At 37.5% G+C, this 25,478-nt stretch overlaps 2 protein-coding genes across 2 annotated transcripts in view; both read left to right on the plus strand.

Annotated features, from left to right (window-relative positions):
* Positions 1–25,478, plus strand: part of LOC141439353 (major royal jelly protein 7-like) — a 223,797-nt gene that overhangs the window by 170,439 nt on the left and 27,880 nt on the right. The window lies entirely within an intron of this gene.
* On the plus strand, positions 20–2,763 carry LOC141439283 (uncharacterized). Its single transcript, XM_074103539.1, has 2 exons — positions 20–130; positions 1,343–2,763. The coding sequence occupies exons 1-2, from the start codon at positions 94–96 to the stop codon at positions 2,641–2,643; spliced, it is 1,338 nt and encodes a 445-aa protein (XP_073959640.1). The 5' UTR covers positions 20–93; the 3' UTR covers positions 2,644–2,763.

Below are 25,478 nucleotides of genomic sequence, written 5' to 3' on the forward strand. Positions count from 1 at the left end.
GACCATTAAGATATAGTTATTACTATGAGATCGTAAAAACCGATTGAAATACCGGATAAATTACTTGCTAGTTGTGTGAGATCGTATTAAATCATGCTTAGATTTTCCCTTATAATTCTAATGTTGTACGGTACGTTTTAATATTATAATACAATGAAATATGCGCAATGCTGTCCACATATTTGTGTTTTGCGTATTGTGTTTTTTTTTCTCTTACTTCAAAATTAAAACATAGATCGTCCTCGTCAAACTGAACAACATTAGTTCAGCGACTTTTAAAAATAATGGAGTCTTTGAATTTTCCTTTTTTTATACCAAGCTATCAATGTACGCCACCCTGAAACACAACTGATGTCGCCTGTCACGCTACAAACATCAAGCATTTGCTTCTTCGAATAAACTTAAAAGTGTACTTAACAAAAATTTAAAAAACTAATTATTTTTAAAAGTCGCTGAACTAATGTTGTTCAGTTTGACAAGTATGATCTATGTTTTAATTATTTGCTCATATTACAGGCCACACCTGGTATATAAACGAAAGATGTAATGTTATGCGTTTCAAAACCTGCAAGTGTTTTTTTTTTATCTTTGTGTTTGTCCGGTGTTTGAATTCGGCACATACATAAAAATATGAAATAACAGAGCAATAACTTTTTTTTTGTTTTTTAATGCATACATCACAGTTTTTTTAACAGCTGTTTCTCGATTTTTTTTATTTTAAAGTGCATGGCCCACTTGCTCGTTTTCCATCCAGTCGAATAAAAAAAATGTTTAGTTTTAATTAAGTCTACCCGCTATTTGCTAAAGCGGTACGGAGTGCGGGGAGGGGGGCGGACTGTAAACCAGCGCTGCGCAATGCAGGCCTACGCTTGCACTCGCAGCAAATGCTGAGTCCGCTCCTTTTGCCAAATTTTTAGCAAATGCTGTCTGCTCCTTTTGCCAAATTTTTTTTTACGTATGTTTGGTATGTTTTCTTTTTTAAGAGGTTTTTACTTTTTATTTTGTGGAAATTAATGATTTCCTTCTTTCTTTCAAATACAAGTACAAAGCCGTGGTGGCCTATTGGTTTGAACTATGGCCTCTCAAGTATAGGATCGTGGGTCAAAACCGGGCTCTGAGTTTTCGAAATTTACGAACTTTACGGTGAAGGAAAATATCGTGAGGAACACACGTGCACACACTTGCGATGCAATTCAATGGTGTGCATGAAGTTCTCAGTCTGCAATAGGCCCGCGTGGAAGCTACGGCCCAGGCCCTCTTGTTCTGAGAGGAGTCCTGAGCCCAGCAGTAAGACGTATATAGGCTGGGATGACTGTATTTTATCTTATGATATCTATTTCAGATGTAGCTAAAGGAAGTGATTTAGAAGTACAAGCACGCGTTCGTATGGATCCGGACTTCATCAAACGAATGGAGAAAACCCTCAGAGTTCAAACAGCGATTTTACGTGCCGGCAACAGTCTTAGTCAGGAAGTACCTCAAATATTCTCTGAAAAAGAACCAGAAAAAGACAACAATATTCTTGAAGACCTAAGACCACAATTTTCAAGAGACACTCACAATGAAAAGACAATCAGGCAAATACACGAAGAAAGACTCGAAAAGAAAGGCATTGAAGGCATCGAATCCGTAGCGGAGTATTTACGTTTGAAATTCAATTTCACTTTAGATGAGTCTTTAGTAAAAGAATCGTGTGATCTGTACGTTACAAAATTAAGAAGCTATTTCAAATTCATGTTAAGAAAAGAAGCTTCAATTGCCGTGGAACAAGAAGGCATTGTACTTGACAAAGTTGATATGGCTGTAGTTCTTCAAAGTAGTCTCGAACGAACACTCTTGGAGGAAGTTCTAGCTAAGAACAGCAATATTTCTAATTCTGAAAAATATATCATGACGGAAGCGGTTTTCCTTTTCTCTATGCGAAATAAACAAAATGAGATGAAATATATTTGCAAGACGATGGGCATTTGCAGACCTTTTCCAGGCTTCTCCGACCAGTTAGCACAAATTTTTAGTGAAGTGCTAAAACTATACGATGTCAAATTCCAATACTTTGTAATAAAAGCAGCTCAACTGATTGTCAGCAAAAAACATTTTCTTAAAACTATCCTTAGAAACGAGATATTTGAATATTTGAAGGAAAAAGCTGTGAATATAGTAGATGCAAATATGAATGATATGAGAGAAAATATATCTGTTGTACGTTCAGTGATTATTGAAAGACATAGAGTTGTTAATGTTGTTGATGAAGCGGTTAAAGTTAGGACTAAAGCAATGAGAATTGTACTTGATATTATTGATACAGTTTTCGACAAAGTTGGAATGGAAGAAGTTCAGATGAGAGCTGAAGATTTAATTACTGCTATACAAGACTGGGCGGCAAACTCATTAACCGATATAGAACCAATGCTAAATACTTTCATTACTGACACTGTGGCTAATATCAAATACGAACTGAGTTCTATTGGTAGAGACGAAATCAAGGTTTTGGCCGATATTATTTATTTCGGGGAGCCAATGGGTAATCAGCATGTGGCAGAGTATTTGATGACTAAAGGATCTAAGTTTGTTGATGGAATAGAAAAATCGGATATAGATAATTTTCGTTTGAAGCTTAACAAGAAACTGCCACAAATTCTGTAAGTAAAGCATTAAGCTAGTTGAGGAAAAACAAATTGTAAAACGATTTGATTAAGAAAATGTTTAGCAATTATCGATGAGTGAGGACAATAAAAATCGATTTTAATCGACATGGAAAATTGATTTAGCGTAATTGTTTAATTTGAATACGTAGTAGTAAACTTTATCAAAATGAAGTTTTTGAAACCAATGCCATTTATTATTTTACGTAATTTATAAATAATACTACGTTATCCAACTAATATTATCAATGCGAAAGTATGTGGGCATGTGGTAGGACCTTGTGCAAGGTCCGCCTGGATTGCTACCACCATCTTGCTCACTAATCCTGCCGTGAAGCAGCTGTGCTTGCACTGTTGTGCTTCGGCGTGGAGAGTAAGAAGTCGGTGAAATTATTGGCATGTGAGGTATCCCATCTTAGGCCTCTAGGTTAGCAACGCGTCTACATTACCCCTGGTGTTGCAGATATTTATGGGCGGCGGTGATCTCTTACCATCAGGAGACCCACTTGCTCGTTTGCCATCCAGTCGAATAAAAAAATGTGTGCGTGCATTTCCTGTATGTTTGTGTACGTGTGTAGGTGAAATTTGGTATGTAGATACGTCTGAAATAACACGTACAGTACCCGGCGATAAATATTGCACATCGGTCTTCGGAAAGAGACAATTGGCTGTACACGACGATTTCCGAGCACTGGCGACCGTCCATCAATTATCATATTTACTTATTTGGAATTCGATTTGTAGCATTCGAACATGGCGGATGTAGACAATATCTAATTTTGCTATTTCTGTTTCTTTGGCTAGTTGAAGTATAATTTTTGATAGTGTTTTATGCGGCGAACAGTGATCACAAAATTCTATATTGCTCTCGTGTCTGGAATTTTTTAATGCGCAAGTTGACTAACGTGGTTTCTGGAATTTTACTATCAAGTTGCAAAAACTACAACCACCGTACAACGTCCCTCTCAAAGAGAGTACCTTGACACTGGCGAAATTGTCCTATTAATTAGGACAGAAAAGCCATATTTTAAAAGAGAAGAAAAAGAAGAAGTGACGTTTTATATCAAATAAACAATCACGCCTGATGGTCGGACGGACTAGGATGAAGCACGCCTGTCCAATATGATTTGAAGACGGCTAGATTGTTTGTTTGTTTGATTGATTCAAAGACTAACGAAGACGATTGAAGTGGCAATTTGCAGGCCATATAGCACGGAGAACAGATGGCCGTTGGGACCGAAAAGTTCTCGAGTGGAGCCCGCGGATCGGCAAGCGCAGCGTAGGACGTCCACCAACGAGATGGACGGATGACCTGGGTTAAAGCCGCGGGTTCACGGTGGATGCAAGCCGCTGCCAACCAAAGCAACTGGAGGTCTATAGGGGAGGACTATGTCCAACAGTGGACGTCCTACGGCTCAGATGATGATGAAGTATTTTATTTGTAATTATATTATTATGAAAAAATTACTTTCTGACAAGTTTCTTGTGGCGCATTCTTGTTGGCAATGATGGTCTTTCCGAAAGCGGTGGTAGTTTAAAAAATGACGCGTAAAAGTGCCCATTGCGGCCTATTTACTGAAAAAATGATTTGAATTTGATTTGAGTTTTGAATTTTGAATTTGATGATGATCAGATTGTAACGATCAGGGAACACAGACACATTATTTTCACAAATTTTAATCAGTTTTTAAACACAAATGCGTACACAACCTTACGATAACAACGAACCATGATAAATAGGTAAAACTATCCGATATAGCAGTAAATAATTACCATCATTTGTAAAATCAGTCCGGTGGCAACACTGGCAGAATAATGAAACAGGTCCAAATGCAACTAGCTATGATTAAAACCCAGTGAATTTAGCATATGTAGCGTTACACTGCGGCGTCCGATTGGTCACTAATAATGTGTTGGCTCATCGCCTCAGTAATGTATTGTTACTATCAACAAATTTTCTTGCTCGCTGTAAATTGGACAATGAACAATTTAGCCTTAGGTGTAAAATCGAGCCATTTGAAAAGCATGTATTGCTTTCGCTTGCGCCTTTCGGATAGAAGTTACCTGGTAGAAAATAATAGTTTAGTTTATTTATTCGATACATCATTAATCATTTCATTAATCAATCATTTACATAAATGTCAGTTATGAGAATTTGTATTGAAATCGTCAAAGGCAATAAGATTAGTAATAATTATAAAAAATAAAATTCTAAGCATGTCATGATGTGAATAAAAACAATTAAAATAAGACTGGTTCTCCTCAAGGGATCGTCCCAATAAAAACACATTGAAATTAACATTAAAAAAGAATATTAACGCCAAAATGTCAAGGATATGTAAAAATTAACACATTAGCCAATGCACATTAACAATTTAAATGTCAATGTAAAAACAATAACATAAAAATCCTCCTTTCAATCGTTCAAAGGTTAACTGGAAGATATCCCTCTAAGGAATAAGTTCGCTTTTGTACATCTCTTTCTCTTGTTAATTGTAATTTCCACATGTTTTATGTACAATAAAGAGTTACAATACAATACAATTTAAACAATAAAATTAAAATTTCAGATTAATGCATTCACCGAATAAAACGCTTTTTCCAACAATAGTAGATTGTACAACAAGAGCATAAAACGAGCCATTTTACCCAAGACTTTCGTATAGCCACCCAAGCCGGTACGGCGAGGGTGGATAGACACGTCGAGGGGAAAATGGGTTTAATGCTCGAGTTTTACACTGCTTTTCACTTCGATGGCGAGGAAATGAAATAGCAACAGTGGAAACAATTGTTCACTTACTATGTACCTTTTATTGTTCACGCATTACTATTATAGTATAATTTTTTAGTTTTATTTCTCTATTTTGATTGATTTGATTGATTTTTAGTTTTATGTAAATTAAAAATTATTTTAAAAAATATGTATGTGTCCACCGTACCCAATCTATCCGAAAAGTATTATAGATTATCGCAACATGCGAATATTGGACACGTACCTATTTGTTTAATTTTAATTTGTTAATCAAACAAAGAATGAGAAAGATGAAGCGCGTAAAGTGGTGCTAAAAACTGTTGCACGGCGCTACGTCACTCAACTTTAACTGGCTATAATGTATAATTTTTTTTCTCTGTGTCTGTCTGTGGCACCGTAGCTCTTAAACGGGTGGACAGATTTGAATGCGGTTTTTTAAATTGATAGCAGGTTTTCTGGCGATGGTTCTTAGACATATTTCATCAAAATCGGTTCAAGCGTTTTTGAGATATTGAACTTTGAAGTGACAAAGTCGGGGGTTTTCCAACTTTTGTATGGGGTGTTCTGTTAGGTATTTGTTATAATTTCGTAAGTATGTATAGGTAGCTGGCCTCGGGAGTAACAGCCAGCTTTTTATCCCGATATCCCTATGGATTTATTTCACTACTTACCCTAAAAATGGAGTATGATAGAGATGGAATTTCCAAAAGAATCGAAATCGAAACGTCAATTGAAGTTAGTGAACCGCAATAAAACGATGGATCAGAGTATATCGTGTGCTACCTACATCATTAGGTAGCAACAGTATGCAGATTTGTCAACAAAATTTGCATTGTACACCATTCCATTTAAATTCAAGATGGCATTCACATTCACTACGACATAAAAGTCGTACAGCGCCATCTACCAACGCATAGCGGAACTATTTACCGATATATCTTACCTAAGCACCGTCTGGATCATAAATGAGAAGCTGATTTATGACAGCCCTGCTAATGCTGTGCTGCAGGGCTACTACGAAACTCGAAACTCGAAGTTCGTATCGTACGGTCCTCGCTCTCGTATTAAATAGTATAAGTGTCAGAGGGACCGCACGACACGAACTTCGAGTTTCGAGTTTCTTAGTAGCCCAGCTGGTTAGTCTATCCGTCTTGTTCAGCTTCATTTGCGGAGTCAAAGGTTAACGGCTAAAGCGAACTCTAATGGCTTCATTTAAATATCCTACTTGAATGATAAACGCAAAAGTTTCTGTGTGTATATTTATGTTACTCTTCTTTAAATTATATAAACGAAGTTACTTGGCGTGTAGCGTCATTACTTTAAAAATGTACCTACCTACCTCAAAACCATTTTTTTTTTGAGTGAACTTTATAAAACATATTTTGGTGATGATGATGAACAATCTGGTTGAGTTTGAAACCGGTTAGCGCAGTGTAGTCATGGTGATAGTTAGATTTCATCTTTTTCTCCCATTACGGCTTTTTTGACAATTCATATTGCTGTTTTATGTTAGTAGTATATGTGTTGTATAAATATTGCATGTATGTATTTATATATGTCGTGGATAACAATAATCAAGCCTTAGAGGATTGTCAATTGATTGTTACAATATCGAGATGGCGGTGAACGCCGTGTGACGACCGGTTGCGGTGCACGTGGACGGGCTCGTTGGCCGGAACGTCATTCTACTTCGGACCGTAGGGGCGACAACACCTGGTTAACGATTCTGTCGGTTCGTCTGTCGATTAGCTCTGTACATACTCTGATTGGTTTTGTAATTTAATTATTATCGGCTGGTGAATTAAAACAACTGTGCTCTAAAAGAAGTTCTTATTGAAGCTCTCACTCAAGTACCTACATCATGAACGCATCCTGACGGCGAGGCGGAAGTACCCTCATTTCGTCCATCATCATCATCATCTCTCACCACCGTCTTTCTCCGATATATATATCATTTGTATTTATTTTAATATCAATGATTTTTGTTTGTTCTTGTTTTTATTATCTGTTTCCGCTACCTACTTGTGACATAATGATAAGATCTTGTGCCCAAATGGTTGTCTAGAAGCGATCGCTTTTAAACGATAATAACGCCTATTCTATCTACCATAATTTTGTGTTTATATTATACATTTTTTGTACTGATTTGTGGTTTGCAAATAAAGAATATTTGTATTGTATTGTTTGTGTGTGTGTTCTCACAGTGTGGAGGCAGGGGGGTGTCACTAGGCCATTCCGCCGCCGAGCTACAAGTACATACCGGGCCTCCCCAACGTTGAGGCGATTCAGTGCGACTCAACGCGTGCGAGTGAACACGAGTTATGCGATAGACAGAGAAGCATACAGTAGGCACGATTCTTATGCCTAAACGTCACTTTTGTACGGCAGTGAAACTTCTGTACTTGTACTATTACTTATTCTGTGGTGGAGGTAGAGCAGATTTGTTGCGTAACTTTACTACCGTAATGTCGCCGGTGCAAAAAGTAGTTTATATTCCTGAACTTTATTGGGCTCCCACACAAAACTGCGACTTCGCATCGCATTGCAAAAATCTGCAAGCTCGCAGGACGCATCGCAAATACTTCCGATCTGATTCGCATCGCGTATTCCTGCGACATCATACATCGAGGGTATTCTGGCAAAACAGAATGTGCAAATAAAAAAAAAAGTTACATACATAGGCATACTCAATTTTTCTGCTTTATCTAGCAAAACCGTGTAAGTAAATAAATATTGTGCACTTATCCGGTTCTGCCAGAATACCCTCGATATATTAGGTATAGTGACCTGCACTAACGCTTTGCCGCACGAAATGTATCGCAGCAATTCGCATCGTTATTTCCTGCCATGCGGCGTCGCATCGCATCGCATCGCATCGCATCGCAGTTTTGTATGGGAGCCCATTATCATAATTCCAATGATCAATTTGCTGACGTAATGATTTGAGATACGAGATATTTTCAAAGTAGGTACTGGTGATATCCCTATACCTATGTAAGTATGTATATTTGTTTATCTATTTGATGTTCAAAAAGGAAATATAAAATATTACAAAAAAGTGCTAAGTACAAAATATGTTAGTATAATGGTTCCTTTTTTTTTATTCGACTGGATGGAAAACGAGCAAGGGGGTCTCCTGATGGTAAGAGATCACCACCGCCCATAGACACCTGCAACACCAGGGGGATTGAAGATGCGTTGCCAACCTAGAGGCCTATAAGATGGGATACCTCAAGTGCCAGTAATTTCACCGGCTGTCTTACTCTCCACGCCGAAACACAACAGTGCAAGCACTGCTGCTTCACGGCAGGATTAGCGAGCAAGATGGTGGTTGCAATCCGGGCGGACCTGCAACAAGGTTCCTAATAGGACTACGAGTATGTAGGTAAAGAACCTTAAAAACGTCAATATGCATATTCTTTGATCAATATCGTTGACTCTTCGACCAATTTCCATCCTATTAAAGTATCAACTTGCAATTAAGGACTTTAAAGCAGAAAAAGTAGTATAACGAACTATAATGAGTGATTGTTTACAGAAAAGGACAGGTCGTCATCGCGCATGCGCCTTCCTCATTCCCTTACTAAGTGTGTTCCTAGGATTGTAGTCATAAAATTAAAATAAAGACCCTGGGTCGGCAATTAAGCATCTCTCTGTGGCTATGAATGCTTGAATTAAAGAAATTCTACTAATAGTATCTAGGAGAGATCTTTTTTGTTTGATTGCGTTTTCTTGGATAAGTAAAATGTAAAGTATATAAAAAACCGAACCTTAGACCTCCTTTAGGCAAGAGTAATATGTATTTTCCTGAACCACCACGCTGTTGACAAAACTATCAATCATCATCATCATCATCATCTCAGCCTATATACGTCCCACTGCTGGGCACAGGCCTCCTCTCAGATCAAGAGGGCTTGGGCCATAGTTCCCACGCGGTAAACTATCAATATTGATTACTTATCCTGAAACGCGACAAATTCGAACTAAAGTAAAATAAGTACCCAATCTTAATTAAACATATAATATATAACTTTATATACATGCAATATATAACTTAATATACATAAATGCAAAGTTAGTTCGATGTTATTTATTTATTCTTTCCATCTAATCTATTTTTATGTGCATCGAATATGTGTAAATAAAATTTTTCTCTCTCTCTCTCTCTCTCTCTCTCTCAAAGTTTTTGGCCCTGTGTGATTGTACTCGTAATCGTATGTTTATAACACTTTCACGCAAAAACGGCTCAACCGATTTCCATGAAATGTTATATGTAGACAGATAGTACGTAGTAATACGTAGGTAGATTACTTTTCATCCAGATACAACGGAATTGGGATATTTGGATGTAAAATCCTCAAATTCTTTTCGTTTATATATAAAAACATAATTGTTTTTAACAAATGTAAACGTAGATGACGGTGTATATAATATTTCGGATTGGACAGCTCGAATTTATGAACTAAACAGAAAAACCTAAGCTCGCCCGCACGTGCACACTTGCATAACTTTAATATTATAAGATTCATCTAATTTCGCATAGAGCTGAAATCTGAATCAGAACATTTTTTTTATTAAGGTCCTTAATGACAGATGGCAGCACTTCATGTGGAAGTACAAGCGCTTTAATAAGGATAAGGATCTTAACGATAGATGGCAGCACCTCGCGTGCGGATTTACGCGCATGCGTGAACACAAAGCGTCTAGGAAAAGCCAGTCAAAGCTAAATTCCTGCTCTTAATTCACTGACATTAAGACGGATTATAATGTGGCGTTTATGAATTACAGTACAGCAGGCCAGCTTTCAATTTAGTTTTTTTAATGTCGTACAGTCACCAGCACCAATATCTGACACAACAAGCAGGTATAAACGCTCTTAATGGTCATCATCATCATCATCAGCCTATGTTCGTGCACTGCTGGACATAGGCCTCTCCCATGGCACGCCACTGAGAACGATCCTCTGCCACTCTCATCCAGCTCTTGCCAGCCGCCCTGCGAAGATCATCGCTCCACCGAGTCTGAGGACGTCCTACGCTACGTTTGGCGTGGTCTCCACTCAAGAACTCGTCCACCCCAACGGTTATCGGTTCTTCGGGTTATATGGCCGGCCCATTGCCACTTCAGCGTGTTCATGAGGTGGGCTATGTCGATAACTTTGGTTCTCTGTCGGATCACTTCGTTACGAATTTGATCTTTCAGAGAAACTCCGAGCATAGCCCTTTCCATAGCACGATGAGCAACTTTAACTTTGTGGACCAGCCCTACCGTGAGCGTCCATATTTCGGCTCTTAATGGTAATAGTGTACAATAGTTTACTTTCATAGTTCATAGTCCTATCTACCTTTATAAACCTTCAAATTATTTGTATGCCTCGTATTTGTTTTAGTTTGTGAGTTTCCTTTTCTTGGCTCCCTATATTTGTACTCATTTAGATCCTAATTCTAATTCATACTCACCTTGTGCCATTAAAGTTGCATTTTAATGGAAGAGCGGTGTCTCTTGACACAGGTATCTCGATACTTAAAAAGAGGCACCAACCTGCATATTGTTAAACTGTTTGTGTTACTCTGATATGATTCTATTTCTATGGCGCCGGAAGAACGTGTCAGATATTTTTGCATGTTCCGCTGTGGCAGATATTAATGCTGGTGACTGTACATAAGAGTAGCAATTGAGTCACTTGATAGTCAGTGTACTGAGTATAGCAACACGAGAGACTGCTAACGCTTTGCTAACTAGAAGGGTAAAAATTAAACACATTTTGTGCCAATCACACATTAAAGTTTATTTTAGGCGTAAGATTATTGTTACTAACACTATATGGATTCTTCTTTCCGAAATAAATGATTATTATCTGTATTTATTTTCATTCTTAGATTATTATTGTCATAAGTAATTTTTAAGCAATTTTTTCTCTCTTTTTAAGTGTTGTGTATTTGTATTTGGCATTTGACCTAAATAGAAGCACGTATTGCGGGGAGCTGCAGTGCTGGTTTTCAGTGTGACCCTTTTTCTTCTAACCTATTATGTATAGTCACCTGCATTAATATCTGCCACAGCGGAACGTGCAAAAATATCTGTCACGTTCTATCGGGCCTAGAAATGAGTCGTATCAGATATTTATGCACGCTTTGTTATGTCAGATATTGGTGCTGGTGACTGTACTAACTAAAGCTGCCATGACGACGCGAACGTCAGATAACAATAACATGTAGTCGCTACAAGATGTCGCTAAAGCCGCCACAAATTAATGTTAAGCATGGGCCGGGCCGGCTGTATTTGTCTCTATTGCATGCATTAAGGGCATTTGGCTGTCACCGCGACACTAACTCGGCTACAGACTAGCTTATTTACGAAGGGTTGTCGCTAACGGATTACTAGGACTTATCTCCAAGCGTGCTAGAAATTTTAATGTAGGTTTAGAGTGCTTGTGATATGATCAGAATTACTCACTGACTTTATAATCACATGTACTTATGTATGTGGGTAAGGTCGCAAATAATTGTAAAATAACACACTGGAGTCTGGAAGACATAACACACTGTAACACAATAACGCACTGGAATATTGTAAAGCTTCTAAGCTCATTTGACTATTTTAGGTTAAAAAAATGCAATTATTTTTTTATGTATGTATACATTTAGTTCGTACGAAATTCGAATCCACTAATTAACAATAGGAATGGAAGTTTTCGTTTGCTAGGTTAATAACAAAAATAATTCGAAAGGCTAAAATAATCTTTATTCGTCACCATAATCACAATAAAGTTAATGGTCGCCATTACCATGTCATGCTGCAGATGAATGCAACGTCGGGGACAGGGACAGACGTTGTACATAAAACACAAAAATAATACAAAAAAAGAAAACAACAAAACAAAAGAGTACAAAGGCGAACTTATCCCTGATGACTTATGTCTGTCTATTTACTGTCATTGAGTACAAATGGACAAAGACAACACGAGATTAGACGTCCAAACAGAAAAATATCAATTTGAGATACGTAAATCAACTAGGAATCTGTCCATCCTGAATATCGTCAAAAATTGAAGCTTGTCCCGTGGTAGGTAAAACTTAAAAAGATATAAGCCGTAAGAAAAAATGACAATTTATATTTAGGTACGTAGAATTAGAAAAGTCAGTGTATTGACAATGCAATGAGTGTTATCGCTGTCTCTTGATACGCGAGCCTTACCTACTCCTAAATAATTTTTGGAATTAATTTGACATCTCTAAGATAAAAAAAAAATATATCGTGCTATGAATTTAAAGGCTGACTAGGAATATTAAAAACCTGACGCGAGGGCAGCACTTCTACGTTTTATATTGCAACATTCTTTACACTTACTATATGATAGGTACCTACCAATCATATTCACAACGGTGTCGGTGATGTTATTTGAAGGAATATTTTCTAATCCCTCAGACTTTTTCTATGACAAATACTTTTATACAATGTGAATTATTTTCCTTTCAAGGCTTTGGTTAATCTTCGGCATTTTAACGCACAAAAACACAAAATAACACTTTATAGTTAAACTTTGACAGCAATAGACATTTGAATTTAGTGTTACCAGTGCAAGAAATGAGTTCCATTGGTTTTCCGCAATATGGCGAGGTTTTTTATAATTCTGGTCAGCCTTTAATATATCATATTTTTTAAAGGTTGCAGAACAAAAGTAGCTCAGTTAAGCTAATAGAATCAAACCTTGGATTTAAAACCCCATGGTCAGAAACACGTGTCTTTTCTATTGATAGTTCTCTGCTTAATACCCTAGACGGCTAGGCTACTTCTATACGATGTGAGTACATTTTGTGCCGAGTACAGTTGACTGGAGAAAGTATCATTACAAAGATAGGATCGGTTTGCATACAATCGCGTTACGTGTCCGAGTGTACTTCCTCCTCGTTAGCATGGGAACCGGTACATTATGTCAGCGGTCGACTGTACTATCTATATATATAAAAGGCAAAAGTGATTGACTGATGTATCAACGCACAGCTCAAACCGCTGGACCTAGGGATTCCAAATTTAGCACGTAGGTTACTTTTAAGGTCTAGGGGTGCACTAAGAAAGGATTTTTCAAAATTCACCCTCTAAGGGGGTGAAATGGGGGTCCAAAGTTAGTATGGGGAAACAAGATTAGTTAGACTATTTTATTCGAAACTTCACAGGAGTACTCTTAACAATAAATAAGTAAACACGTGTTTCAGGTTTTTTGAAAATTCAACCCCTAAAAGGGGGTAATGTGGTGACAAAGTCAATCAAAAACCAATCGTTGATATATCAACGCACAGCCGAAACCACTGGACCTAGAGACTTAAAATTTTGCACATAGATACCTTATACAATGTAAGCATCCAATAATTTGGAGATTTTGGAAATTCCTACGGAAACGGGAAAAAACGGGATTTATATATTCGATTCCGAGTGACCCTATCTCAGTTAACTATAATAACTAGACTCTTCAAATTTGATTCACAAGTAGGTATTACATTAATCAAAAAATCGATTTCAGGATTTTTGGAAATTCCTACGGGATAAGGAAAAAACGGAATTTATATATTCAGTTTCATGGAATCCTATGAACTATAATTAGTACTAGACTTCAAATTTGGCATAGAAGTAGGTGATTATAATAATAAAAAAACAGTATTAAGTATTTTGGGAAATTCCCACGGGATAAGGAATAAACGGGATTTATATTCAGTTTAACGGAATCCATTTTTCGTTTTACTGGTCCTAGAAAACTGATATTTGGCATTGAGGTTCCTTGAGAAGTGTAGGGGAACACTACAAAAGAATTTCCCGAAATTCTGACGGGAAGGGGAAAATATGGGATTTTTCGTTTTACTGGTCATAGAAGGCTGCAATTTGGCATGTAGGTTGCTTAAAGAGTGAAGAGAACCATTAAGAATTGTTTTTCCGAAATTCCCACGGGAAAAGGGAAAAAACGGGATTTTTCGTTTTACTGGTCCTAGAAAGCTGAAATTCGGCATGTAGATTGTTTGGGGAGTGTAGAGGAGCGTTAAGAAAGGGCTTTCCAAAATTCCCATGGAAACGGAAAAATATCTGAATAACTGAAATTTGGCATTTAGGTTCCTTGGGGAGTGTAGGATAGTACTACAAAAGGATTTCCCGAAATTCTGACGTCAACGGGAAAACACGGGAAAGGGAAAAAACGGGACTTTTCTTTTACTGGTAGAAAGCTGAATTCGGCATGTAGGTTGCTTGGGAAATGTAGAGGAGCATTGAGAGAGGACTTTCCAAAATTCACACGAGAACGGGGAAAAACGGGATTTTTCCTTTTACTGGTCGTAGAAAGCTGAAACTTGGCAAGTGGGTTCCTTGGGGAGTGTAGGGGAGCATTGAGAGAGCATTTCCCAAAATTATTATGGGAACGGGAAAAAACAGGATTTTGCGTTTTACTGGTTGTAGAAAGCTGAAATTTCAAAATTCAAAAGTTTATACTGCACGTACGCTGCAAAAAGCCCTTTAACCGACTTCAAAAAAAGGAGGAGGTTATGCGTTCCGCTATATATATTTATTTATGTATGTTTACTGATTTCTCACTCAATTGTGTCCCAATTTTTAAAACGATTTTTTTATACCAAATCGGAATCTGATGACGGGATCTCTGGGAAATCAAGGGCAACCCTCAAATTTTGTAGGCACGTTTTATATAATATTTTCTCGAGTTATTTAAGTATTTCCAATAATTTATTGAATCAGGCGTTACTTTGCAGAGGTCCATATCAATGAACTAAAATAATTTCCTTGCTCACCCGCGACCTTACGATAGCTAAGCTTATGCAAAATATGCGTGTTCATGCAGTTCCTCCACCTCCACACTGTAAGAACACACACAAATCACACAAACCCATCTATCACCACCACCACACTACACTGACGCGTTTCGAACTCAACCAGAGCTCATCTTCAGAGTGACACAACCGTACACCATGCTACCAGTTGTTAGACTAACGAACCACAACCACCGTTTTAACTTGTCACTGTAACTCCCCAAGTACCCACATACGTTTTATGAAACAAAACAAAACTACCCACAAATTATTAATAATTTTTTTTAACCGTCCTTTAAAACTACCTTGATTTTTATTTATTTACTGACAAGGCATGTTTTATTAACTACCATTGCTGAAATTAGAACCAAGCCGTAGCAAGGGAGATGAAACTAAATTTACCTGTTCATTAATAATAGACCCCATACTGTTGTATCTAATTATCTCGAGACGAAACCCCTTGCCACAATAAACTAACACTTCATACGAATCTGAGTCCGATAAAGAATGATTTAGTTCCAACAAATGTTTGGCAAAATTCGACTTATCAGGATGCTCATTCCTATATGCCGAAACATGCTCTTTAAATCTAGCGCGTAGAAACGCGTCAGTGTAGTGTGGTGGTGGTGATAGATGGGTTTGTGTGATTTGTGTGTGTTCTTACAGTGTGGAGGTGGAGGAACTGCATGAACACGCATATTTTGCATAAGCTTAGCTATCGTAAGGTCGCGGGTGAGCAAGGAAATTATTTTAGTTCATTAGGTATTTCCGTCTGGTAGACATCTTCTCATGTTGATGTGCTGATGATGGAAGGTAAAACTCCTTAACGGTCAGGAGTAGAGGATATTTTTTTAAATATTATATTTACGTGTAGACTGATAGTTGTTTTCTTTCATGTTATCTAGGTGAGCTGATGATGGAAGGTTAATCTCCTTAACGGTTAGGAGTTAGAGGAAGTTTCTTTAAATATCATATGCATGTATAGGTACACCTTTAGTTGTATTCTTTCTGTTTATTCAGGTGAGCTGATGATAGAAGGTATAACTCCTTAACGGTTAGGAGGACACATTAAGTACCTACACCAAACCAATCAACTCATTACGTAACAAAATTTATCTATACCTATAAAACAGTATACTGTGACTGTGACAGGCTGACTGACTGACAGACGATGCGTAGTTAAAATACAAATTTTACAGACCTGAATTTGGCACACATGTAGATAAAGTATCATAGAAGTGCACTAAGTAAGGATTTTTCGAAATTCCCATGGGATAAGGAAATATTTAACTTTGTCTGCTTCTTTGTTTGTTTGGTTTGGGGGAATCTCTGGGAAAACTGAGGTGATTTAAAAAAATCTATTAGTGAAAGCTTTTTAAGAATCGATACCTGAAATAATGGAAACCTGTTTCAATTCAATCGCGGACAGTGTGGTTTTCTATTGAATTTACTTATTCCTATCCCGCGGGAACAATCTATGCCGCGTAAGGTACGAAGTCGCGGGAAAATGAAACACGTGGGTTTCCTAAAATTACAACCCTGACCTAAAGATGTGAAATAGGGGTTCAAAGTTTGTACGAATTATGACTATCTAGGTTGATTTTTAAATTCAAAAATTTGCAAATAGAATTCTACGAAAAATCAATTAAAACACGAAAATAAAGATCGTAGAAAGTAAATCTGTGTTACCCCACATTTAACGCGAGCGAAGCCGCGGGCAAAAGCTAGTACTAAATAACAATAGAGAACAAAAACAATGTATCCCAAGCATAGGCGTATATAGGGAGGGAGGTATCCAGTTTGGTCTAGTCGAAATTCTATAATACTGATATCTTCACACAATAATCCAGGCACGCCCCCCCCCCCCCACCCCCCACTTGAAAAATAACCCTAGATACGCAAATGATCTAAAGTGATCACATAAGCGTGGTAGCGACATCTATCGGTAAAAAAATGAAAGAAAATGTAAATTATCTATATTCTTAGTGAATCTTTATGATCCGTTTTGAACATGAAACTACCGTGCTACTCACTCATATTTAATGAAATAAATCCGAATAACTCACGTCTTAAATCGAGTTTAGCTTGACATGTTTCGGGCTAATTCTCCCGGAGCACACGCCAAGGAAAGAAAATGTAAAAGTGTTTGATGTAAATTAGACTGTTACTTTATTTTTTGATAAATAAACTATGTGATTAAATATATTTTTTTTGTCATACCGATTTTGGGTACAAATACCAATTTTAATGGGCAGCTCTACCGATTTTGCACTATGACGTACGATACCGTTAGTTTTAATCGTTGTGTTTAACTTAGGAGTCCTTGCCATATTTTTTTTATCAAATAGCTGGCAAACGAGCATGCGGGTCACCTGATGGTAAGTGATCACCGCCACCCATGGACTCCTACAGCATTATTAGGACTGTGGGTGCGTTGCCGGCCTAAAGAGGAGGGGGATAGAAAAGGAGGGAAGGGGGAGGGGAGTAAAAGGGGGGAGTGGAGTTGGGCCTCCGGATCTCCCACTCACCGTACGAAACAGTAGCAAAACTACTATTTCACGCCGGTATTCTGTGGGAGTGTGGTATTAAACCCTTGTGGTTTCATATTAAACTTCCAGCAAATGAGCAAATGAGATTTTTAAGCGTGAAAGAGAAAAAAAAACTAGCACGCGCACTTATGCACACACACTCACTTTTGCATTTGTAATATTATAATAGGATAATTACTCTTATAGGTGCGGATAAACACATAATCGCCCAATTATCCGTAGTCGGTGCTGCGTCCGCGTTCCTGAGGTAAATCAACATACTAACATACACTCTTTAAGGTAACGAATACCAGGTTTAATTGCTATTCTTGATTAAAAACAATTTTGTTTCATATATCAACAAATATGCCACATACACACACACAAACACGCATTTGTTGCGAAGACCTAAGTAGCTATATATTCAGATCGCGGGTGAGAAAGTAATTCATAGTGAAATAAACCTGGTCAACACGTCTTAAATCGAGTTTAGCTCGTCATGTATTTCGCTGTTTTCATCAGAAAATGTTTTGATTTGTTTAACGTACTTGCTCTCAAGATGACGTGACGTGTTAACTTCGTTTGCAATCAGTAGATGGCGTTGTGCGAGCGAACGTTGTCCTTTCAAATTGCTACCGTAACCTTTTTCAGGCCAAACTAAATTTATTTATTGCGTTGCCACGGTAACAAGAATCGTGTAAGTAAACTGTTAGTTGTTGCATATTCCAAAAATTGCACGGGCACAATATACAAGTTCAGTTAAGACGGCATTAAGCTATTTCTAATGCGGGCAAGGCCACGGGTTAAGGCTAGCACACCTAACAGCTCCAAATCCTTCAGAAAAGGAGCTTACCAAAAATTTCATATAATCACATTGTCCTCGAGCAGATACATCGTTGTTAATTCGACCTCTTTAATCTTCAGAAGCACAACTTGCACTTTGTTACCTATATTTATTTACGTGATCTAACTACCTTATTGTGATTCCTTTGTTCAAAGTAAGTTTTACAGAAAACTAAATTTATTTAAAAAAAATAGTACCTACATAAACAATTATTACAACTTTTATTCACTTATAACTTACTTGCCAAGTATATAAAACAAAAGATATTACGAGTAACAACCGAAACAAAGAAGAAGTTTTGTGAAATAGTGCTGGAAAAGAGAGGAATTAAGACTTTTAAAATAACAACAAATAAAACATCAGTTTTAATTAGTTTGATTAAGATGATCATTAGCTGAACTAGGAGAACTTATTTCATATCACGTTAGAAATGTCACCGTGCATATAAACTTGTTTGTGAGCATAATAAAGTATTGCTTGATTTACTGGAAATCGCGTCATTTCACAAGTAAACTCCTTTTAAAGGGCTTAATCAAATACCAGAAATACCTAACATTGCGTACTCGTAATACGCGTCTATCTTACATTAAACCGTGGGAGAAAAATCTAAACGCATGTGTTATATATACACAGATATATACAGAATTTTCAATTTCCAATATGACTTGACTTATGACTTTAATAAACAATATCAGAAAGACACATAGTCTTACATTCAATTAACTATTATAACATAACATATTGCAATTAATTTATTTACTTTAATTCCAAAATACTGAAAATTATTAATTCTGTATTCATCATCATCATCATGTTAGCCGAAAGACGTCCACTGCTGGACATAGGCCTCCCCAAGGCTCTCCACTCAGACGGTCTTGTGCTTTCCGCATCCACCGCGATCCCGCGATCTTAACCAAGTCGTCGCTCCATCTTGTTGGAGGCCTACCGACAGCTCGTCTCCCGGTCCGCGGACGCCATTCGAGAACCTTCTGGCCCCAACGGCCATCCGTCCTGCGAATTCTGTATTATATATATAATAATGTGTATATATAACACATGCATTAAATTCTATGACAGAATACATACTCTACAAGGTGTTAATGAAATAACTGAAAACCAGAAAGTAGTTTGCTCATGAATCGAGAGTAGAATCGGTTACACTATGTTTTAAATCAGGTTGTGTTTTTAAATCCCCTTTTTTATTGTGCCCAGTCTAAAAGTTACGACTGCAACATGCGCCAATTAAATATTTTAGCGAGGTTGCATACTATTTCGATAATTTAATAATGGCCGGTTTGCTGGAAACGGATACAAAATTCAGATCTATTGTCAAGAAGACATTAATATCAAAGGCGTATTATAAAGTTAATGATTATATCATGGACAGGGATATTTGGAAATAATTCCGATCCGCATTAGCGATCCCTTCAAATAGCGAACCTACTGTGTTAAAAATAAAGTTGTGTTAAATACTTGTGATGTATACATGTCATTTAATAATATTGTAAATCTGTTTTAAAAAATATATATATACCTCGTTGAGTTTCTTGCCGGATTCTTCTCAGTAGAGGTTTTTCCGAACCGGTGGTAAATTTTTTTTGACATTCATAAGTGCTTGTTGTAGCCTAAATTGAATAAAGATATTTTGACTTCGACTTTGACTTTGACTTTGACTTTGACTTTGACTTTGACTTATGTGATTTTCTTCTAAAAACGGCAAAGCGCAACTGACAAATACAAATCATGAGTGTAGAGTTAGAAATGAAGTAGAATGAGGGATATCGTTTTTTGTCACACTAGATGGCGCACTGTTGCGTGAGGTTTTTAAGTATGGCTTTCAAAGTCTGTTATTACGGGCGTGAAAACAAAGTTTAGATTGAAATCATATTTAATACACCTTACAACCGTACCATAAAAATATCGAGCATGCCACAGTGTTGCATAGTCCCCGTTTTGTTCGGAAAAAAGGGAGGACAATGGTTTCCGAAAGACAAAACTGTCTCAAAACACAGACATTCATTGCCCCGGAACGCATATTTGCCATAATTAATTTCAGATATTGCAAAATATTCACAAAATTATTCTAATAAACCCGCGTAGTTCACCCAAAAACTATGAGATTTGACATTTCGGAGACCTCACGCTACACTAGCTAATCGACAGGCGGGGCGGGCTGGCGCTATGATATCTTTGAATCTTTGTATATATTGCATTAAAAATCAAAGCTAACTAAACCATTATCATGACAAAAATTTAGAATATCGTTAAAAATGTTTTTAATTTCGGCACATCTAAGACACGTTCTAAGTTTTATGTGATAGTCAGTTTTGTTTTGCAGCAGCACTAGCGACATCTGTTATCGAGTGGAAGACAACTGAAAAATAGCGCCACCTAGTATTGAATAGTCGAACAACTTTTGATGGAGCCTTAGACCTCTTTGTAATGTTTGATAACCACACTAATATCAAGTGTAATAGAAATGATGTCGTGTGCGTTACCTTCCACAATCAAAGTCGCCAACTTTTCACCAGAATTGGGAAAATAAACACTTTATTCCCGGTACATAACTATCTTACATAACCAGCACTGGAAAGAGCCAAATATTTATCTCCTATTTGAATCAGATTCTAATAGCTTAATTGGTCACTAACCGTCAATTTAGGTATCGGAAAATTAGGTACAGTCAAGTGCAAAAATATGTATCTATTCGAACCACTCAAAAAAATTTTACCACGGCCTTATTACGCCGGATAAGTCTATGGTACATATTTTTGTAGGGTTAGATAAGTACATATTTTTTGCAGTTGACTGTACAACAACGACCGAAGCGAGGAAGTGTTAGGTGTTAGGTACAGTCGCGACCACGGAACCCAGGAAATAATTTATTTAGGAAATAATATGGCCATTACTAGTGCTGGTTATGTAAGGTGGTTATGTACGAGGAACAAGGGAAATAAACATGTGTCTTTCAAGCCATATGCGGTAGCTTACCCTAGTAATTTGGTCTACGGCCTCTCAGTAGGATCTTGGGTTCAATTCCGGCCTCGAACATCTGAGTTTTTCGTAATGTATGTGCGAATTACATTTGAAATTTACCACGAGCTTTACGTTAAGGGAAAGCATCTCGAAGGAACCTGCGAAATGAGGGTTTTCACAGAGGCGAAATATCGCTAGATGGCGTTAGTGTCGAGAGTTCCGTTTGACGTTTCACGTTTGCTCGTGATTGGTTAAATAACTAAATGAGCCAACGCAAGCAAACGTCAAACTAGAGGATTCGATCCCGGCTCAATTTTACAATCCCGGGATTTCGGGATTTTCTTCATGCAATCCCGGGATCCCGGTATAGCCCCGGGATTAAAGTGGTAATGAAAAATGGTAATTAAAATCCAATAAATACACAAAAAATTATGTTTTTGTTTTTCATTTGGTAATTTAGTTACACTTAAAAAGTGTGTTTAAAAAAAATTAGATATTCCTCTAACTTCCAGTAAAACCCCTCATTCATGCATTCTTCTAGACAATGATGGTCTTCCCGAATACCCGATACTAGTATTTAAAAAAAGTCCATATAAAAGAACCCTTTGCAGTGTAACTGCAGTATAAACGTATTGATTTTGATTTGTGTGAAGTTTCCAATTTGCGCTGTGCCCGCGTGGGAACTACGGCAGTACTCAACAGAACGCGGTACTCAGTCCGAGATAGGCCTTGCCCAGCTGTGGGATGTATATAGATCGCGATGTTATGTGATAGTTTATTAATAATCCTCATTCCTGAGACTACGCTATTAATTTTACTCCGCTTTCTTGGTATGAGATGATCTTTGATCTTTAGTGAAATATCAGAAGGAAACCTTGGAGGTTGTAGAGGAATGTTGTCTAGCCGCTAGCCAGGTGACCTATAGAGTTATATAATAAGTTGTTAATGGCAGGTTGTTTTGACCTGAATCGGCGAATGGAAAATTTGTGAACGACCTACGCCAGGTGTTTGGAATAAACAGCTAATTATTATTGTAAGTTGCTATTTTGGTGTACAAGTTGGCTCATTTAGATCGGTCAGTATGGGAAAGTCTGAAACTATAGGACATACGAAGATCTGTTCTTAGGAACCATGTCATCGATTTTTGACAAGAAAAACTGCATTCATACATTTAAAAAAACTTGTACTCAGTTCGAGAATCGAACCCGGTCTTTTTGAAAAATAAAACTACATTATTTCTATTTTTATATCGGTAGTATCTATACATATAATAATCAATAAATGTTAATATGCAATACGGTATCTAGAATAAATAAAAAGCACTGTATTTCATAATCTTAATAATGATCGATGAATTGACCCACTTTCAATGGTCGGATTTGGTCCGGTACAATCAACCAAAAGTACAATCAGCAAAAAATCAAATACTTACCATCGAAGTTAAGTGATGAAAAATCGTGAAAGTCAGTCGAAGTATGTCTTCGACTGTACCGAGTCATACATCGTCCGCCTCTGTGCTCGCAGGCAGTAAATCAACATTAATCACCTGTGATTTGCGGTCTATTCCTGGCCGTCTGCAATAGACGTGTTCAGAATGCGAGGAATTCACTTTGGGCATCTAAATATAGATGTTTGCGGAATTTCAACACTAAAGGGTTCATTTTGAACATGAAACTACCGTGAGACTCATATTTAATGAAATTAATCCGGATAACCAACGTCTTAAATCGAGTTTAGCCCTGCATGTTTCGTGCTAATTCGTAGCCCTTCTTCCCGGAGCAACGCGACTCGGCTGCTGCAACACGCGCGCTGCGGGCCAACGCGGTAGTCCTCCGCTCCGCTCGCGCGTCTACCCGACGAAACTAATACCAGCGCACAACTACCCACATTTTCATCGACATTTTTGCACACAACCATTGACATATATATCGATGCCCACAACAAACATTTCGCTAAACGACCACCTGGTGGCCAAGTGGTTAGAGAACCTGACTACGAAGCTTGATGTCCTGGGTTGATTCCCGGCCGGGGCAGATATTTGTATGGATAATACGAATGTTTGTTTTTGGGTCTTGGGTGTTTAATATTTACCTATTTAAGTATGTTTATCCGTTTCCTAGTGTCCATAGTACAAGCTTTGCTTAGTTTGGGACTAGGCCAATGGTGTCAAGTGTCCCTTGATATTATTATTTTTTAAATGGTCATTATTCAAGGGTTTCAACCGCTTCATTTTCGTTATCACATGTTTTTATAAATGGACTGTAGAATTCGATGACATTAGGTATAATTACATTATTTTTTAGGAGTCCTGTGCCCTTAGTGTAAGTTTTCAGTTGCAAAATACGCCTCGATCGCATTCGCGTTAAAATCTCAATTTGTATGCAAACACGAACAGCGCCTCTAGCGGAACGTTTGCGATGTTCGTGTTTCCATACAAGTTGAGATTTTAATGCGAACGCGATCGAGTTAAGTAACCGAAAACTTACACTAAGGGTACAGTACTACTAGATAACCTGGAAACTGTAATATAAACTTTACCATATTAACAAAAATGTGCCCACGAAAACCATACATTACGATTAGGTATAATTCATGACCGAGCAAATTAATAATTTTCTATTATTTCGTAGTAACCATATCCATACTGATATTGTAAATGCGAAAGTGTGTGTGTCTGTATGTTTGTCTGTCTTTCACGTCGAAACGGAGTGACGGATCGACGTAATTTTAGGCATAGAGATAGTTTATGGGCCAGAGAGTGACGGCTACTTTTATCCCGGAAAAATGCACAGTTCCCGAGGGAACAGCGCGCGATAACCGAATTCCACGCGGGCGAAGCCGCGGGCAAAAGCTAGTTTTTAAATATATCAAACCATTTTCGATCACGTTAAATCAGTAGATACAACGGTGAATTATACTTAATTATACTAAATCAGCAAATTAATCCATTCTCTTGGCAAGGTGATCCACAGATTAACATAGTGTCGTATTTCCACTTGTCGTAAATAAATCTCGATATAGATATTATGCATAGTAAGTATAGAATATAGATGTAGGATAAAACATGTGTAGTGTATTATTTACTAGAGTTTACCCACAGCTTCGCACGCGTAAACTATTCGATCTGTGTACAATTGAAATTCCGGGATTTTATAAAATTTCCCTTGGGAATTCCCAAAATTTATATCGTGGTCTTCATTGAGGTTGTGTTAAGAACAACTGTCCAAAATTTCAAGACTCTAAACCCAGCGGTTGAAATTTCAAGATTTTATCCCTATCCCGTGAGAATATCGGGATAAAGGTAGCTTATGTGTTATTCCAGACGTGCAGCTACCTACATACCAAATTTCATGACTCTAAGCCCAGCGGTTGTTATTACGAGATTTTATCCCTGTCCCGTGGGGCTATCGGGACAAAAAGTAGCCTATGTGTTATTACAGATGTCCAGCAATGTACATACCAAATTTCATACAAATCCGTCCCGCCGTTTTAGCGTGAAGGAGTAACAAACATACACACACACACACACACACACACACAAACTTTCGCATTTATAATATTAGCAGGATAAATTTAACCTTACCAACCCGTAGACATTGAAAGAAAGAAAGAAAGAAAGAAAATAATTTATTTATACCAGCAATGACACATAAGTAAAAATAACAATAGGAAATGTTGCCGCTATAAAAAGGTCCCGGCTCAGCATATCGCTGGTTGAAAACCAGCACTGGTCTTCCGCCGGGCCACAGGAGAGTGCAATTACGGAAAGTCACACAAAACAAATCAAAGTGAAATCAAATACAAAAATAGCTACGAGACTAAAATATAAGTTGGCTGTATAGCCCACATTATCATGGCAACAGTAGGTACATGTAATGAAAAAGATAAGAATAATTGTAAGAAACAACATTGTTGAAAGAACATTGTAAT

The sequence above is a fragment of the Choristoneura fumiferana genome, chromosome 20, assembly GCF_025370935.1.
Source record: "Choristoneura fumiferana chromosome 20, NRCan_CFum_1, whole genome shotgun sequence".
NCBI classification, from domain to species: Eukaryota; Metazoa; Arthropoda; class Insecta; order Lepidoptera; family Tortricidae; genus Choristoneura; species Choristoneura fumiferana.

Coding starts and splice junctions, on each gene's coding strand:
- LOC141439283 (XM_074103539.1), top strand. CDS start 94: ATGCTTAGATTTTCCCTTATAATTCTAATGTTGTACG. Junction 131..1,342: donor TATAATTCTAATGTTGTACG/GTACGTTTTAAT, acceptor TATCTATTTCAG/ATGTAGCTAAAGGAAGTGAT.